Source organism: Anticarsia gemmatalis, chromosome 7 (genome assembly GCF_050436995.1).
Source record: "Anticarsia gemmatalis isolate Benzon Research Colony breed Stoneville strain chromosome 7, ilAntGemm2 primary, whole genome shotgun sequence".
NCBI classification, from domain to species: Eukaryota; Metazoa; Arthropoda; class Insecta; order Lepidoptera; family Erebidae; genus Anticarsia; species Anticarsia gemmatalis.
Window position 1 is genome coordinate 10,713,462 of NC_134751.1, and position 16,369 is coordinate 10,729,830.

Consider the following 16,369-nt stretch of genomic DNA (forward strand, 5'->3'; position numbering starts at 1 on the left):
CACGTACCAGGAATCTGTATCTGAATCCTTCATCAGCACATTCTATTTTCAGTTTGGCTGCCGACTTAAGAATAATCTTATTCGATGTCCAAACTGAACTAACCTACCCTGTTTGTAAAATTCATAGTTGTATTTTATCATCTGGGATCTAATAAGAGTCATGATCGGTCTAGGTCTATAAAAAGCTGAAGCGTTTTCTGCTTGTTTTTATGTGGCAAGCAGGCATAATAATCCTAAAGTGAATAATATTCACTTTTCATATTATGAAGCTGCAGGGCGCGGCAATACTTAGGTAGCTAAATAGTTCGCCTTTAATGTCCAAATATAGCAGAGAAGAGAGAAAAGTAAAGAGTTTCTGCTTCAACGATAAACCTTTACAACAAAACAGAAAAACTATTACATACGTCATAATTAAAGAAGTAATATGTGACAGGCTGACACAGAATATAATTATTTTATAGAATTTATTAACTTTGGCGCCTGGATCAAAATAATTACAAGGCATCTCAAATGTATGCCTTATAAACGTTTACTTGCAAAAAAATTATAGTGAATAGTAAAAATAACAGATTCAAAAATAATTCTGGCCATGTTAAATGTTTAATATTTCTGATTAAGGCTTTGGGTAAAAGGGGTAAGTTTAGTTTTAATAGTAGTAGTATATTATAAAAAAAACAGTTTACAAGACTAATAAACTGTTTACGTAAAAAGTATACATATGTATATCAAGTCTACTTTAAGCATTTAATTAGGTGAAGACATAGTAACCTCTCCATTTTATTATTATAGGCAGAATTATAGTAAGTAGTGATGCATCCTGTACGCGAGAGAGCATGTGACGATTTGCTTGCGAACCCTCTTCTTCGCACTCCTCCGCCGGAACCAGAGAAGCCGCGACCACCACGCGTACGCAGGCCTCGAGTCTTCAAACTTGTCAGTATCAAATATCTATACTAATATTATAAAGCTGAAGAGTTTGTTTGTTTGTTTGAACGCGCTAATCTCAGGAACTACTGGTTGGTACTTGGATTTGAAAAATTCTTTATATAGCCCATTTGTCGAGGAAGGCTATAGGCTATATATCATCACGCTACGACCAATAGGAGCAGAGTGCCAGTAAAAAATGTTATATAAACGGGGAAATTTTTTATCCATTCTCTCTTATGTGACGCAAGCGAAGTTGCGCGGGTTAGCTAGTCTACAATATAACAACGTAATATGTAATTCAAACGATTAAATGTTCCAGCCACCAAGATTTCCATTGCTGTCTAAGGACTTTTATGCTTGCTGGTGTAATCACCAAAAAGAGGTACGTACTAATAGAGGTGTGAGACGTTGGTTTAAAAAAAGAGAGAAACTCGTTTAAATACAAATTGGAGTTATTTTTAATTTTCCATGATAGTAGTCCTGGTTCCTAGTAAGGAAGTATTGATAAATATGCACTAATATCTTGTCGTAGAGCTAAGCTGAGTATAGAATATATAGAAAATGAGCTTTTCGCCGTTTAAATTTACAATATGTTTACAGTTACAAATGTCCAGACACATCGTAGACGACAGTCCTCCGGAGTTGTTCCCTGAACTGTACTTGAAGCCACGTCGACTGGACTTCTACGCGCGTCAGCTTGAAGAGACCATGATTGTCAACAAAGAGCTGCTCAAGAAGATTAATTTAATTCAAAGAACAGGGGTTAGTGGCCTGATTTTTTTCTTAATTTCCCTTTGCGGCTAATTTAATCCCATTATTATTTTAGGTGCATCAAATTAGACCACAAATATTAAGTGCAAGTTCAGAAATCAACTTAATAGCCGTTATAATCTATTTGTTTTCTACCCCAGGGTTACGTAGACTGTTGGATGGAAGAGGGCAACAAGAATTACAACAAGTTACTCTGCAAACAACGTCAACGCATGCTCAACGAGATTCAAAGGAACAACTTGTACTTCTACTCCAGACTCCTAATCGCTGTTCGTTCAAACATATTATTTAATTTTGTTACTGCTATTTTCGTAAACAAAGTTAGACTTCAAATAAATCAACAACACAATAAGCTGCAGACATTAATGTTACGGAGATGATTTCAGAGATCCGAGCAATGGCTTACAAGCGAACTTGACGAGTTGTGGGAGGACACCAAACATAAGCTTATACTCGGAGCATCGTAAGTAAACTAAACACATAAAATTATTGCGTTGCGTCATTATACAAATTAATCATCCCCATACTGATCTTGCTAATATGAGTTTTAAGTAGGATATTGTGAATATAGTTAAAAAAGAAAGCAGTGACTAATAATTGTTTTGTCGTCGTTATAATTTATTCGTCGTAATTGATTTCAGACTACCTTTTATATTATTCAAGACCGGTAGAATAGATCAAGACATGAAAGATCCAGCATTTGATAAGCCGCCAAGCGTCGTTCGCACTAAGTAAGTCATATAAGTACCTACTGATCATCATAATCTTCTTTATTCATCACTAATTATTAAAGTTCTCTTCCAGAGTTTCACTGGATATCAGGGTGCTGGGTGGTTCAAAAATAGGCAAAGTAATGGTGGAATTATTTACTGATATTGTGCCGCAAACTTGCAAGCTGTTCCTAAACCTCCTCAAGGGAGATCCTAACGGACATGCTTACACTGGAACCAGATTCTTCAGGTAAAAGCGAATATATTTTTTTCTTACTTCCTTTGAAGACATGTTAATTGTTTAAACCATTTTTTGCTTAGTAGCGAAATAAATCTACACTTATCATCTTGTCATTAGATTTTATCGCATCATTATAATGATATTTTTCGTCACTCGTTTTTCTGTTAACACACGTATTGCAAGGTTTTTTGTCAAGCAAAGCTTTAGTTTATCCTCTGCCTTACAGGGTAGTGCCTGACCTATACTGCTGCGGTGGCGACGTGTCCAAGGACAATGGCTTCGGGTGTTACCTGCCTGAAGGAGAGATACAACCAATGGGTGCTGAGAACTACAAACTGAAGCATTCTATACCGGGTTTGTTCTTTATTGGTTTTCTCTAGATATCTCCTTAAATCTACAAAACAAGTTACTATCTACTCGTAACATTCGCGTTGCATGTTGCTATTTTATATTGTAAGGTTATAATATTTTATCAAATCTATCTGGCTATGGAGAGGTCACTTACTAAAGGTTCTAATTGTGCAGGTGTGTTATCGATGGTGGTGTCTAAAGACAACGAGGTGTGCGGGTTCTTCAACATAATCTTCAAGCCTTTGCCTCAGTTTGATGGGAAACATGTTGTCTTCGGCAGAGTGAGTACCTATCGATATTCTCTTTTATTTGAATAGACAATAGCGGCACTGGTCTTTATTGCGTAATTTTATGTTCCTAGATTATAGCCGGGCCTCCTCCGACTTTGGAGCGCATCAGTGCGTTAGGTCTGCCCCTCGGCACTCCCACCAGCGACTGCGTCATCCACTCAAGTGGCTACTTCACCCGCACTGGCCAGTACCGTGAGGGAAACCCTAATACCATCAAGTTCCCGCCGAGACGGAAAAATAAGAAATAATTTTCCATTTTTTTATATTACATGCCTGATACCACAATGTTGATTTTCTTTTTTATATAATAAGGGTGTTTTAATAATAACAAGCCACATTATAAGTATGCAACTACTTTTTATTGCAAATTTATTTTAAAAAATAAATAGAAAAAGTCTGATCACACTAAAGATACGTTCACACAAGACAAGACAGTAAAATGCAACAGGCGCTGCATTACTGCCTCGTCCTTAAATGAACATTGTATGACACGACACGAATCAAATTAATCACAAGTACACATTCATAATCGAACAATTTATACTCTCAGTACTACATAATTTATTTACTCTAATTAGTCACCATCCTTTTTTTTTGTCTCGTCTTCCTTGTCATCATTCTATCTTCACAAACAATCCGCATGATAATATTAGAGCCACCAACTGGAAAAAAAATATCTGTTAGCTTGAAAAGCTTGCTCACATCAACTACTTTTAACACATCCCAAAAACGTAATTTATTAAATAATTTGTAAATAATTAATGATGGAAGGCGCCCATAGCCAGTTGCGGTCACCGGTAAACCTTGGCGCGGTCAATCCATTTGAACTGGGCGTCTCCGTGCTTCGGTCGGCGCGTCAAAAGTCGGCCCCGGTTGTTGTCAATTAAGATAACAGTCGTTAAGCCACGTCATACTCGTAGGCCAATAATGGTACTTCAAAGACGTAATATTTCTTAAGAAGTTATATAGTCATTTACCATAACTAGAGCGACGACGACCCCGACCACGCCGACGTACACAGCGTTTTCTCGAAGAAACTCCATCAGCTTATCACGACACCCGGTCATGTACATCGTTGTAGGGTTCGGCGATACCTTGCAGTCCAATCTCTGAAACATACGTACACTTTAAAATGTTGAAAAGTTATGAAGACCTTTACTACTCTACTACGCTTGGCTGCTCTTTGGCGTATTCGATGTGTATACACGACAGCTGCGCAGAGTTCTCGGATTCGAATCCTGTAAAAGTCTTTCTGAGTTTTTCTGTTCAGGATTTCTCAGAGATTTGGAAAGTTGAGGTTCTACATATATACTTTTCATGAGAAGTTCAGGAGCAAGTATACAGGGACACACAATGCGGAAATAAAGTGAAGTGTCTTATGAGCTTTTTCATTTGATAATACTTAACAATAAATATACTCAATAGACTCATGTTGGTTTAAGTTTATACCTTTCCAGGATAAACCTCTTTGCAGCAGCTATCAGGTATGTTATCATTCCAGTCCTGGTATCCCTTGACTCCGCAGCACTGCAAATAGGTCTGTGTCTCGTCCCAGGCCTTGGTGTACTCATGTTTAGCACCATAGTACGGTATCGCGGCAGACATCTCGCGTTCCAGCGTCGTGAGCACCTTCTCCCTGAACACGAACTGTAGGATCCCGCCTACTAGCATCACCACGAATATGATGAACACCAATATGTAATACTGTAACATAAGAACGATAAAAGTTTAGTCTAAAAGTTTTATCTAATCATTCAAAAGACAGATGTAGTGTGGTGTGACAAAGTGAACATTGCAACAAGTAGAAAGAATATCATTAAAAAAATGGAGTCTTCATTAGGACGTGTTTAATATTTAGGTATTCTTCTGATACAAAATAAAATATTCTTAAATGATCCGATGTTATGTATTCTAACGGATCTGACCGAATACAGTACTTAGCTTTATCTGAGCTTACCGTCAGAAGCATGCACTTGACTTCCATGATCGCTCCACAGCAGCCGAGGAAGGAGAGCAACATAATCGCGGCTCCCATCGCGACCACGACGCCCACCGACGCGATGAACATGTTGTTGCTCATCAACGTCGTGGAGAACGACCGCGACAGCCATATCCATAGCCCTATCCCAAGAGCTACAGCACCGCCAATCTGGAAAACACAATCTTATGATAAACGACTACCCTTACTCGTAAACTGGCAATACATTAAATAAACATTATGATTGGTAATTGTGGAAGTCAAACATACCTACGCTTAAGAAAACTAATCATCGCAACCGAAATACCTCGCACAGCCGATCTGCGTCTGCCAAGGGTATGTGTTATAAGCTTGAAAGTTTTGAAAAGGACTAGTAATTCCCTGCCTGTTTAGGTAATATATTCACCGTAGTCAGTCAAACATGCATAAGTTTCGGGGACAAACATTATTTTCTTTCAATTTTAATTGAATTCGATGCAAGTTGTAGATTGTAAATAAGTGACGGATGATAACTAAAATCAACGTTTCCTCTTCAAGACTTAAATTACTGCGATGATTGATTAATTGTCCAATTAAAATGTAATTAGCGAGTAAAAAAAGCGGATATGATTATTCTTAGTGGTTTTTTCTTATGTTTTTATGTCACCCCATATCCTTCTTTTAAATAGCAACATAATTATGTAGGTATATCTACATAAATTGTGAAGATATGATCAGTACTAAGCGTAGTACACTTTAAACGTGAGTAGTCACCTCTGAGTATTATTACATCATCATACTTTGTATGACTGATTTACAACGTACACTAATTTATGGGTATTAAGGACTTGATTGATGTTAGCGGCAATGAACATTAGACATGAACAAAGCTTGACCTTATATAATATTTTGGACAGCTCAAAAAGATTATAGAGTAAACCTTGTATTAACCTGGATGATGACTAGGTACCACTACCTACACTTCATGAACAGCTTTAGTGGCCATCAAAACTGTTCATTACTTAAATAAACATAGGCAGAAAACAGTAATTTGATTTTTCGTGTCGATAGATGCGAAAAGTTGAAGAATGTCATCTAATGTTGTCGTGTATCTTTTTGTATCTCCACAACAAAATAAGTAATTGCAGTGTACAATAGCAGATGCACCAGAAAAAGGAAGAGAAATCTATACTTGGGTGGAACCATGGAATAACTGCAATCCTAGCATAGCCGACGTGGTTCTGTCCAACTACAAGTTTAATATAAAAGGATATACTATGTAAAAACTTACGAAGGTGAGCACATTGATGCATATCAATGAGAACTTCATACACCTCCCGCAGCTGTCCATTGCTCCGCCCATACCCATAGCGATCCTGTAAATAGAGTTAAATTAAATGTAATTTAAATGGTTTTAATATTAAATTTAATAACATATTGAATGAAACAATGAAATATTATGGTTTATAAATTAAAGTTAGCCGAACACGGGATCAAATATCGTATCACCAGAATGCAGTTCGATAATTCTTCCTGATTTTCTATTTGCTTTTCCTATCCTAAGTTCGTAATATTCCACTGCTAAATCTAATGTATCTACCGAACATATTGCCTTGTTTAAAATAAAAATCTTAATTTTCAACCCGTGTCAATAACAAATATAATAATACTTGTCGGTACTGGTTATTATCAGCCATCAGAACCTTGAAGCTCCTATTCCTAAGAGTGAAAGTGAACGTACATATGGGGTGCTCACTAAACAAATCACGTTTTGATACACCTACAGCATTAGGCACTTGCCTTATACGTAGGTCTGTTAAGTACATCAATAATGCTTCTAGAAACACGCATACATTATCGATTTCTTAAGAGTCAGTGCAGCTTATAAAAGTAACTGATTTCATAAATAACTTTATATTTATTACAAAAATTATATTTACAAGTAAATTCCAAAAATATGTCTTATTTTAGCTGATTTTCATTCGACTTATAGTTTATAATGTCGTCAATGCGTGTAATAGACCCCAGGCGTAATACAGTTAACTAGTTGGTAGATGCCTTGTAAAGTCACGCTGCAAGTTTTTCATCTAGTTAATCTGGTCTCCTGATTGCAATGGGTTCTTGTTTTGCGGATAAAGGGACTTTGAACACTGCACTAACTGCATACCTTTTATTCCGTGCAAGTATGGGTTCATGATATAGGCGAAAAATAGCTCATATCAAGTTTAGCTACCTTTAGTAGATGACGCGGTACAAATATCGGCTACATTATAGTTAAGCATTTGTTAAAAGAACTACCAGTATATAAAGGACCTACGCGTAGCTACGTACCTAATCCGGTAATCTAAAAAACTTAAGGTAGAAGCAATACATCCGTCTTACCTGTGTTTTAATTAACTCGCAGAACTGTGATAAACGACCAAAAAAATTACCATCAATTATGTACATGCAAAAGATTAATGTCTGAGATAATTTATCTTGACTTTATATCATTGTCACATGTGTACTTGACGACATTGTATCAGTTAAGCAATCTAGAATGCCGTGCCCAGTGCCCATAGTTCATGCCAATAAATTACGAGACAAATAATTATAAAACGGTTAGCTCACCTCCAATACGTAGATTTATATTTCTTTTTCGGTTTAATATTGATCTTTAAACGATTTCTTATGTTTCGCATTTTGTTTTAGTATGTCAACCACGGAGTTATAGCATTTATGCACACATGAGGAGTTCATTTCTAGTAATATGAATCTACCCCCTTATAAAGTTTGCTTTAATATCTACCTATTTTGTTAAAATCATGTAGGTAGTCTAATATCAGAGAATTTGTCTAGCCGATGTAACAATAACAAACCTTTAAGCTTAAGTAGAAAAATTGGGTCCTCTGTCTATTTTAACTGCTTGTCATATTGAGGAATTCCTTGTAGTTTATAATATTTAATAAACATCTTTTTGATATTGACGAATTCCTTTGCAGTTATTTCTAACTTATATTGGCATTAATTCGTATATTATCTAGGTGACGGCAATATTACACCTTTACTAATAAAGTAACTTCGCAGCTGAATGAACTAATATTTATTAAAGTCGGCACATACATATTCTGTAAGCGTGTCTCCAGCTGGCTTCAACATAAGGTTCTGAATGAGGGAGATAAAGTAAAGCTATCTGGCATGATGGTACCCAAAAACAAATGCAAACTTAATATGCATTCTGCAAGCAACAAGCTTTTTTACTATAAATACTGCACTCTCAGTCTGACTCAGTCTTATAAGACAATGATTTTAAAAGGGGGCCTTATTGTCTACCAATCCTACGCAGGAATCGTATGGAATAGTAATATGGTAAAGTAGTCATCATGCATGCTATATGTACGTGCTCACTGAATTATTACATCCATCATAGAGGAGATACACGACCTGCGCAGACGCAACATGACTCAAGGTGATCCTACGGATAACACAAGGTCCATCTAATCCATTCTCTCATTGATGTTAATAAGTGAAAGTTCTTTATTGCATTGCTTCTGTTAACAAAAATTAAACCTGAGAAACTTCTAAAACTCGGTTCACAAGAGAGTAAACCTGAAGCGATGTTTAAAAACGTTGAATATCAACATTAATTTCGCATTCGCCGAGCGGCGGTCGTGGCGTTTATACAATATTTACATAGAATTACTTACACTCACGAAATTTGATATCGTTGTAAAGAACCGTTAGCCGAAACGGTTTCACTTTATCATCACTGTTACTTTGCACGTCACTGGTTACTACGATAATGGAGTGTTCATTCACGAGTTTTGTTTATGTTCATTGTCTTACGCGACAAGTGCGTCGTGGTCAATGCTACAAACACAACTGGTTTCGTGCTAAGCACGCGGCGACGCCCCTCCAACACCAATACAAGCCGTAGGCAGAACGGGACAGCCTTCGAAGGGTCTGCTTATGTTTATGTGTTTGCAACTAGGTCACTTGATTGCATCTTTGTGTAATGATTTTTAAAGGATTTTATGAGTAGCAGTGGCTAGTTTGTGTGGGTAACGGTTTTATTTTTTAGTCACTTCTTTCTAGTAAGTTCTTATTTTGTTAAAAAGCATGTCATAAAACTTACTTCTTAAAAAAAATACTTTCTCATGTAGGTACGTACCCATGGCTCTCTGATTTTTATTTATTTTTAAGTAGATGTCAATAGCATCATTTTATTAAGACCACCGTGTCTGTACTTACGATTAGAAAAGAAAGGCTCAACCAATAATCTATCCAGGGTCTTTAATATGTAAAATTATGGTTACGTAAATTATGAAAAAAATATAGGTACATGGACTCCACCTGCTTAAAGATTTAGAATCAACGAGGAAGTGAACTGAAATGATCTAAGGATTTAAAACAAAATATGATCAAGAACAAAACCTAGTGAACTAAAATATACATCAGTAACTATGGAAACAAAAGAGGAGAATAACTTAGGAATGTAAAATGAATGTTTTTGTTGGTCCTTTATGTCCTACTGCTGGCTCTTCCCTCTTTCACTCACAACTCTGTTTTAATACAAGATGCAATCAACAGAATCGGTACCAACCGGGTCAGTAAGTCAGTGTTATTTTACATCCTTTAATGACAAAAAATAGTACGAAAAGAAAAAGTAGCTTAGGTGCTGCAGTGGGTCACTTTTTAATGCGTTACTAATAGGTAAAAATTACGATAAAATTGCTAAGAATCAGTTCGGCTTCAATAAGTTTGAACCGATTATTTTACTGGAGTTGGCCTGTTGTGGTTGTCAGTAAGGTTCCAGAGAACTATCATAAGAAGCTCTAATTGCATTGCAGCTGAAAATAAAGTAAAAAAAAACATCAGTTTTGTCACAGTTTCTTTTATTAGCTTTTTTGTTAATAAACGTTCACCTCAACTCAACAAAAATCTGATGGTACAAATGTATGTCAACGCTGTTTTACATCAATATGAGCATACTGCGTCTACTACCAACTAAGATGTAATTGAGCTTTGGTTTACATTAAATCATAATCTGACTTTATAAATAAGTTTTGATTTCTTTATCATGCATATGACCTGCGCGCGATCCAATACTCTGCTATGTACTAAGTGGCAATATTACCCGAGCGAATAATATTATTATAAAACACGTGTTTAGTAAAAATTCAGTGACTTAGTACATACGAAGATATTTTGAGGAAAGGTTTTGGTCATTCACCTATGCCTAATTTGGAATTCGCCGAAAGGCATTTAATTGGTACTTATATATCAGGAAAATAAAATACTAACAACAAATGGGTGACAAATATAAAATGTTTGTTTAAATCTTCGTAATCGATTTATATTGAGATTTAAATGAAATCCCTGCTTTTAAGTAGATAAAGGAATTGTCATGATTTAACTTGGTATTTTCATTTATATACTTATTTTCATGAGATAATAACAAGAGTGATGTCATGAATCTCTACGCATATTCGGCTTCCTACTAAGTGTAAAAGGTACCAGTTATATCAATATACAAAACACCGTCTCGCGCGACGATCATATAGTGACACAATGTATAAACTATAATAAATAGACAATCCAGTGCTTTGACTCGTGAAAAATAACATGATATCGATTAGAAGTCGATATACTTACTTAGTGTGAATTTCCCCTCACAGCAATTAGATTAGGTCCTATTAGTTGTCACAAAATATTCTCACCTGCTACTAGTTCTGATATATTCTATCACTAATGAGTTAGAAAATTTCGTAATAAAATGAGTAGCAAGTGTGAACTAGTGACGTAGTATAAATCAATACAATTAGAAAACTCATAACTATACATCTCATTTCTTGTTACCTTAACATAGACATGAAGCAGTAAACGGTAGGTGATTTCCATAGGTACAATTATTTATATCTATTTAGACACGGATTAAAATAAAAACAAATACATTTCAAACAATATAGTAACTGAAACAGTAATTATATATTACATACTTTGCGCTAAAATACAACAAAATACACTTATACAAGCAACTCGGTACTGCTGTTGGTTACATACGGACCGACAATAAATTAACGCTAACGCTTGAGTTCCTTTAACATTACATTACCTAGTATTAAACATTTAAGAACGCGTCAATTAGACCTACATACACGGCACTGACTGCGTATCTACTTGCTTCAAACAAATACGCGTATCTACAATTATATTACGCAACATATTACAATTAAAAGGCCGTATTAGAGTTTATAATGCTTTTAGTATTTCTCCATGTCCCAGAAGTTAGTTAGCGAAGCAAAAATATCTGCTGTCTTTAGGTAAATATATATTTACAATTATTTTTGCATGTAGGCTCGCGAGCCAGGAACCAAAGAGGATACGCCTGGAAAATCAGTGTTTGCGCTTCTAATAATATAAATTTAGTCGCGTTAGTAAGTAAGATTGCTTTTTCTTCAAATTTCTACGAATCTGTAAACGCAATAAATGCAAGCTCGTTTAGAATAAACCATGAAGTGAGTAAGAAGCTACGCAGTCATATTTCATGCCCTTTCATTGCCATTTTCAGTATCAAGTGAAGAAAGTTGAAAAGTCATCCTCCGCGGGTGAAACGGAATCGAATATTTATGAACATTTAACACATATATTTATTATTATAACATTTATATCGTAAGAGGTATTCTAAAACGACTGGAAGCGATCATCGTTAACTTCGGTGAATCTATTCACGAACATCTCAGCCGGAAAGATCTTTCAACTTCGTTCACCCGTCCCGAACTATATCCTGCCGGACGTTCGACCGAAACTCCCCGATCGACTTCGACAACTACACACGACCGAGTCGCGCTCGACCGTCCCCGGCGAAGGCGCGCTTCACGCGGTCACCCCGGGACGGCGGAGCGGAGCAGGTCCGGCCGACGACATCGCTTTAGCTGCCGAACGCGAGGTACGAGCGGGAGAGTCGGGGGTCTCGGTCGGGCGAGTGGTGCGGCGCGGAGGGCGGGCGGCGCGCGGGGCAGCTGGCGGCGGGTCAGCTGGCGGCGGCGGGGCGTGCGCCGCGCGCCGCGGCCTGCCACTACGGGCGCCGCGCCGCGAACACGCCGCGCTGCGCCAGGTAGCCGTCGCCGTGCGCCGCGCCTGCAACCGACCGCTCGTTAGTGCCACTCTCACCGGGCGCCGCGCCCGCCGCGAGCGAGCCCCGGCGTCTCACCTTGGTTGGGGAACGGGAGGCAGTTCGTCTTGAGGATCTCCTCGTGGTTGCCGTACGCGCAGAACTTCACCACCACCGTGTTGGCCGAGATGCCGGTGATCTCCGCCTCGTAGAACTGAAAAGAGAAGACTCGTGAGACGAGGGATCGAGCGAGCGACGGACGCTCGGGAGCAGGGCTCGGAGACTCACGTTGTTGTCCTCCCAGTAGAGCGCGAGGCAGCGGTCGCCCACCTTCCAGTTGACGTCGGCCACGCCCAGCATGGCGCGCGCCTGCTCGTTGACGGCGGCGTTCTGGAAGCCCAGCAGCGAGCCGGCCAGGAAGGGCGCGCCGCGCACGCCGTAGTCGTGCGGCCGAGCGCCGTAGCCGTACTGGCGCGAGTATCCGCCCGCGCCGCCCAGGTAGCCCATGTTGGCGTACAGCTGGCTCTGCCGGTCCACGTAGCCGTTCTGCGGCTGGCGGCGCTGGTAGTTCTGCTGCTCCTGGTACTTCTGCATGTCGCTGTTCCGCCGGTACGACGACGCGTCCTGCATGCTCTGGTACGCCTGCTCCGGGTATCCCTTCGGCGGCTGATAGTTCCGGAGCTGCTGCTGCATCTCCTCCATGGGCCGCGACTGGCTCGCGAGGAGGTTCAGGTTCGCGGCGGCGTCGGCGAGACTGTCCATGGTGTTGACGGCGTTGTGGTAGCTCTGCTGGTGCTGCATGGGGTTGTCTGTTAGACTCCTGTCTAGCCTCATGTTCTTGTCGTTGTAGTGGCTCGGCGCCGGAGGCTGATTGTGGTACGAGTTGGCGTACTGCATGTTAAGATTGAGGTTGACACAATTTGCTTGATTTTGTTGATGGTGATGCTGCTGCTGTTGTTGTTGTTGTTGTAGTTGCTGTTTATTTTTTTCTTCTAATTTTCTCTGGAATCTCGGTGGTTTTTCATTTTGCGTCTGGTATTTTCTGTCGTCTCTGTGGGATGAGTGGTGGTTTTCTTGAGAATAATGACCCCGATTATCAGAGCGTCTATTAGGACCTTCGTACCTTGAGCCTTGATTTCGAGAGTTTCCCTTGGAATTATTCCTGTCCCTGTTATTACCATAACTTCTTTCATTCCTGTCGTCTTGCACAGAGTTACTTTGGCGATTGTTTTTATCCTTGTCTGGTACATTAGGCAGTTTATCCTCTAGGAAGTCAAACAAGGATACTTTTCCAGATGGTTTAACAGGCATGTCTTCATCATTCATCTCTTTGTTTCTTCCCTTACGCTTAGGTTGATCTGGTTCTTTCTGTTGTTTTTCTTTATTTCTATTTTCAGAATTATCTCGCTTCTGAAGAATTTTGAGTGCTCTGTCTACATTATTTTTAGTATATTTAAGTGCATTTTCAGCTTGCTCTTCAGAAAATCCTGCATCAACTATTTTCTGAACATTGGCATCTAAAAGTGGTTTAGTGCCACCACCAAAAACCTAAAAAAAATTACGCATCTAATAAGTATGTTTCTAATAATTCATTGCAACAAAAAACAAATAAGCATAATTATTTACAATTCATAGCACACTGTTACTTAACTGATATTGTTCATTAAAGTTATGTTACAAATTAGGATACCGATTCAATATGAAAATTATTCATTCTTGATTTGTGTTAGAATCTGACAAACTTGCAAAATTGTCAACAAAACACACAACTATAATGGAATTAGAGAGTACAATTCTAAACTTACTTTTTTAACCCCAGATAGTCTCTGTGCCTCAGCAATTGCACCTTTCCTCTGAGCTTCAAATTCAGCATTATCCTTGTTAGTTGCCTCTTGTAAGCTCTTAAACTGCTTCTCTGGTATCACAGCTTCCAAGCGCTGGCCAAATGGAATCCATGGAGGAGGACCACCATCTGCTCCTATACCTCCTAGAATTTGGTACAAATCATTTTAATAACTACTAGTTTTTGCCTGTCACTCTAGCTATGTTGTAATATTATTTAGTATTATTTTAAATTTCCAAATTTTATTCAGATTGGTTCATCGTCACCCATGGAAGTGTCATAAACGGTGTGGCGAACATGAGCTCCTTCGGTTACTCCATGGCAGATGCCATATATTAGATAATGACTTATCTGTCAATATATTATAGTTGTCATATAAATATACATATCAATACAATGTTAGTATTTTATTAATACACAATAAACTGGTTAATACACAATAACGGTTCCATTTACGTCTACTTTAATATTACTAGACTTATTTAACCATCCAACCCAACATTCTGTGTATGTTTCTTTACTTATTGATAAAACTGTTGATATTTAGCAATAATGACAACATGGTTCACCATACAAAAATAATATATCATGCATTTTATGATATAAAAATATCTGTCTGCATTGTTTTGCTACTGTTTTTATTACAGCACTAGTAAAAGTATTAGATACTAGCTGACTCGCGCAACTTCGCTTGCGTCACATAAGAGAGAATGGGTCAAAATTTTCCCCGTTTTTGTAACATTTTTCACTGGTACTTTGCTCCTATTGTTAGTAGCGTGATGATATATAGCCTATAACCTTCCTCGATAAATGGGCTATCTAACATTGAAATAATTTTTCAAATCGGACCAGTAGTTCCTGAGATTAGCGCGTTCAAACAAACAAACAAACAAACAAACAATCAAACAAACAAACAAACAAACTCTTCAGCTTTATAATATTAGTATAGATTACAAGCATAGTTAATTTCCAGCTAGAACATTAAGTCTATGACGAATAATATAGACTATGATAGAAAGAAGGTGTGTATGAATGTATGTTAAAAGTACCTTCAAAATATTGTTTATACTAATATTATAAAATTTCAGTAACTAGTACATAAAACAGATATGTAAGTCAAGCATAGCACTCACCCCTAGTATGTTTAGCCAAGCTTCTGTTTAACTCCCACTTTTCTATCATATGAGATACTTTGCCACCCAACACAGTTATTATACTTGGTATCAACCAAATAACACCATGACACACTTCCAAGCCTTCATTATTCAGCAACAACTTGGTGCCGGGTGGAGTATTAATACTTAAAAACGAAATAGGACTTGTTTCTAGGCCAGTATATGTAGTTTTCCCATCATGGAGTGTGAGCTTGAGCATCCGTGGTGCAGATGTTGACTCCTCGTTAGCTTTGGGTGCAGACACATTCCTTATTTTTTGTATTTGTACTACTACGGGGCTCTCCAACTTAGTGGGATCTTTAGTGAACTCCTCGGGAAGCGATGCATCACCTATATCTCTCAAATCATACTGGAAAACAATAAGAATACTCATGAAGGCAAATCATTTCAACAGCTGTACATTAACCTTGACAATACAAAAACTAATAGTTTGCATAACTTACATCTAATGCCTTCTTAGCTAGAATATTTATATCCTGTATTTGACCATTTTCACTAACAATATCTATGCCTTCTTGACTTAGGTGCCTGAAAAAATTAGATATTTAATTCGACTGTGTAACACTCACTAAATCTTCACGAAAACCATGATTTTAGAAAAAATATAATTACCAGCCTAACTCTATGAGTTTTTCCTGGAGTGACATGTTTTTAATTGTGGTTAAATTAACATGACTTCAAGAAAAATAATTAAAAATAAAACTATCAGGAGACATACGGCACCATGACAGGTACGGCAAGTATTACGACAGATTATACACAATCATTACGCATTCAATCAGGGATGTCTCTTAAAAAGTTCGGATTTACGGAAATATAGAATCGACTAACAAAATGATGATTGGGATGGTATTTTATAGACAAAAATCCTCGATTTAAACCCGAAACCTGTGATATAAATCCAAGATATTTCAGCCAGCTTCCACTACTTTTTGCCGTTTTTAGCTAGGTAGAACTTAAGCTAATCGATTTCTACTAACCATAATATGTTAGACCTGCCAACATTGTCTG

At 38.0% G+C, this 16,369-nt stretch overlaps 3 protein-coding genes across 5 annotated transcripts; 1 reads left to right on the forward strand and 2 right to left on the reverse strand.

The window, feature by feature from the left end:
* Positions 1-795: 795 nt before the first annotated feature.
* LOC142973984 (uncharacterized) lies at positions 796-3,630 on the forward strand. Its single transcript, XM_076116035.1, has 10 exons — positions 796-933; positions 1,247-1,309; positions 1,528-1,689; positions 1,839-1,967; positions 2,085-2,161; positions 2,340-2,429; positions 2,503-2,658; positions 2,876-3,003; positions 3,175-3,281; positions 3,362-3,630. Exons 1-10 carry the CDS (start codon positions 811-813, stop codon positions 3,536-3,538), a joined length of 1,212 nt encoding a protein of 403 aa, XP_075972150.1. The 5' UTR covers positions 796-810; the 3' UTR covers positions 3,539-3,630.
* On the reverse strand, positions 3,628-9,129 carry Tsp74F (Tetraspanin 74F). Of its 3 annotated transcripts, none has more exons than XM_076116038.1 (6): positions 8,934-9,129; positions 6,539-6,623; positions 5,248-5,439; positions 4,740-4,994; positions 4,268-4,399; positions 3,628-3,952 (listed from the first exon to the last, which is right to left on the reverse strand). In XM_076116038.1, exons 2-6 carry the CDS (start codon positions 6,614-6,616, stop codon positions 3,905-3,907), a joined length of 705 nt encoding a protein of 234 aa, XP_075972153.1. In that variant the 5' UTR covers positions 6,617-6,623; positions 8,934-9,129; the 3' UTR covers positions 3,628-3,904. The 3 variants fall into 3 exon arrangements, with proteins under 3 accessions (XP_075972153.1, XP_075972152.1, XP_075972154.1); XM_076116037.1 differs by lacking the exon at positions 8,934-9,129 and adding an exon at positions 7,858-8,009; XM_076116039.1 differs by lacking the exon at positions 8,934-9,129 and adding an exon at positions 7,630-7,769.
* A 971-nt stretch (positions 9,130-10,100) lies between these two features.
* On the reverse strand, positions 10,101-16,110 carry LOC142973986 (tudor domain-containing protein 3-like). Its single transcript, XM_076116040.1, has 7 exons — positions 15,971-16,110; positions 15,802-15,886; positions 15,317-15,707; positions 14,146-14,327; positions 12,629-13,888; positions 12,440-12,554; positions 10,101-12,366 (listed from the first exon to the last, which is right to left on the reverse strand). The coding sequence occupies exons 1-7, from the start codon at positions 16,003-16,005 to the stop codon at positions 12,305-12,307; spliced, it is 2,130 nt and encodes a 709-aa protein (XP_075972155.1). The 5' UTR covers positions 16,006-16,110; the 3' UTR covers positions 10,101-12,304.
* Between the last annotated feature and the right edge of the window lie 259 nt (positions 16,111-16,369).

Excerpts from the sequence above, each read along its gene's own strand:
- LOC142973984 (XM_076116035.1), top strand. The coding sequence starts at position 811 with ATGCATCCTGTACGCGAGAGAGCATGTGACGATTTGCTTGCGAACCCT. Across the intron at positions 1,968-2,084 it reads ACTCCAGACTCCTAATCGCT|AGATCCGAGCAATGGCTTAC; the intron begins GTTCGTTCAAAC and ends AGATGATTTCAG. Across the intron at positions 2,430-2,502 it reads CCAAGCGTCGTTCGCACTAA|AGTTTCACTGGATATCAGGG; the intron begins GTAAGTCATATA and ends GTTCTCTTCCAG.
- Tsp74F (XM_076116037.1), bottom strand. The coding sequence starts at position 7,928 with ATGCGAAACATAAGAAATCGTTTAAAGATCAATATTAAACCGAAAAAG. Across the intron at positions 5,440-6,538 it reads GCATCAATGTGCTCACCTTC|ATTGGCGGTGCTGTAGCTCT; the intron begins GTAAGTTTTTAC and ends TGTGTTTTCCAG. Across the intron at positions 4,995-5,247 it reads TCAAGTGCATGCTTCTGACG|TATTACATATTGGTGTTCAT; the intron begins GTAAGCTCAGAT and ends CTTATGTTACAG.
- LOC142973986 (XM_076116040.1), bottom strand. The coding sequence starts at position 16,005 with ATGTCACTCCAGGAAAAACTCATAGAGTTAGGCTG. Across the intron at positions 15,708-15,801 it reads TAGCTAAGAAGGCATTAGAT|TATGATTTGAGAGATATAGG; the intron begins GTAAGTTATGCA and ends ATTGTTTTCCAG. Across the intron at positions 13,889-14,145 it reads GACTATCTGGGGTTAAAAAA|GTTTTTGGTGGTGGCACTAA; the intron begins GTAAGTTTAGAA and ends AATTTTTTTTAG.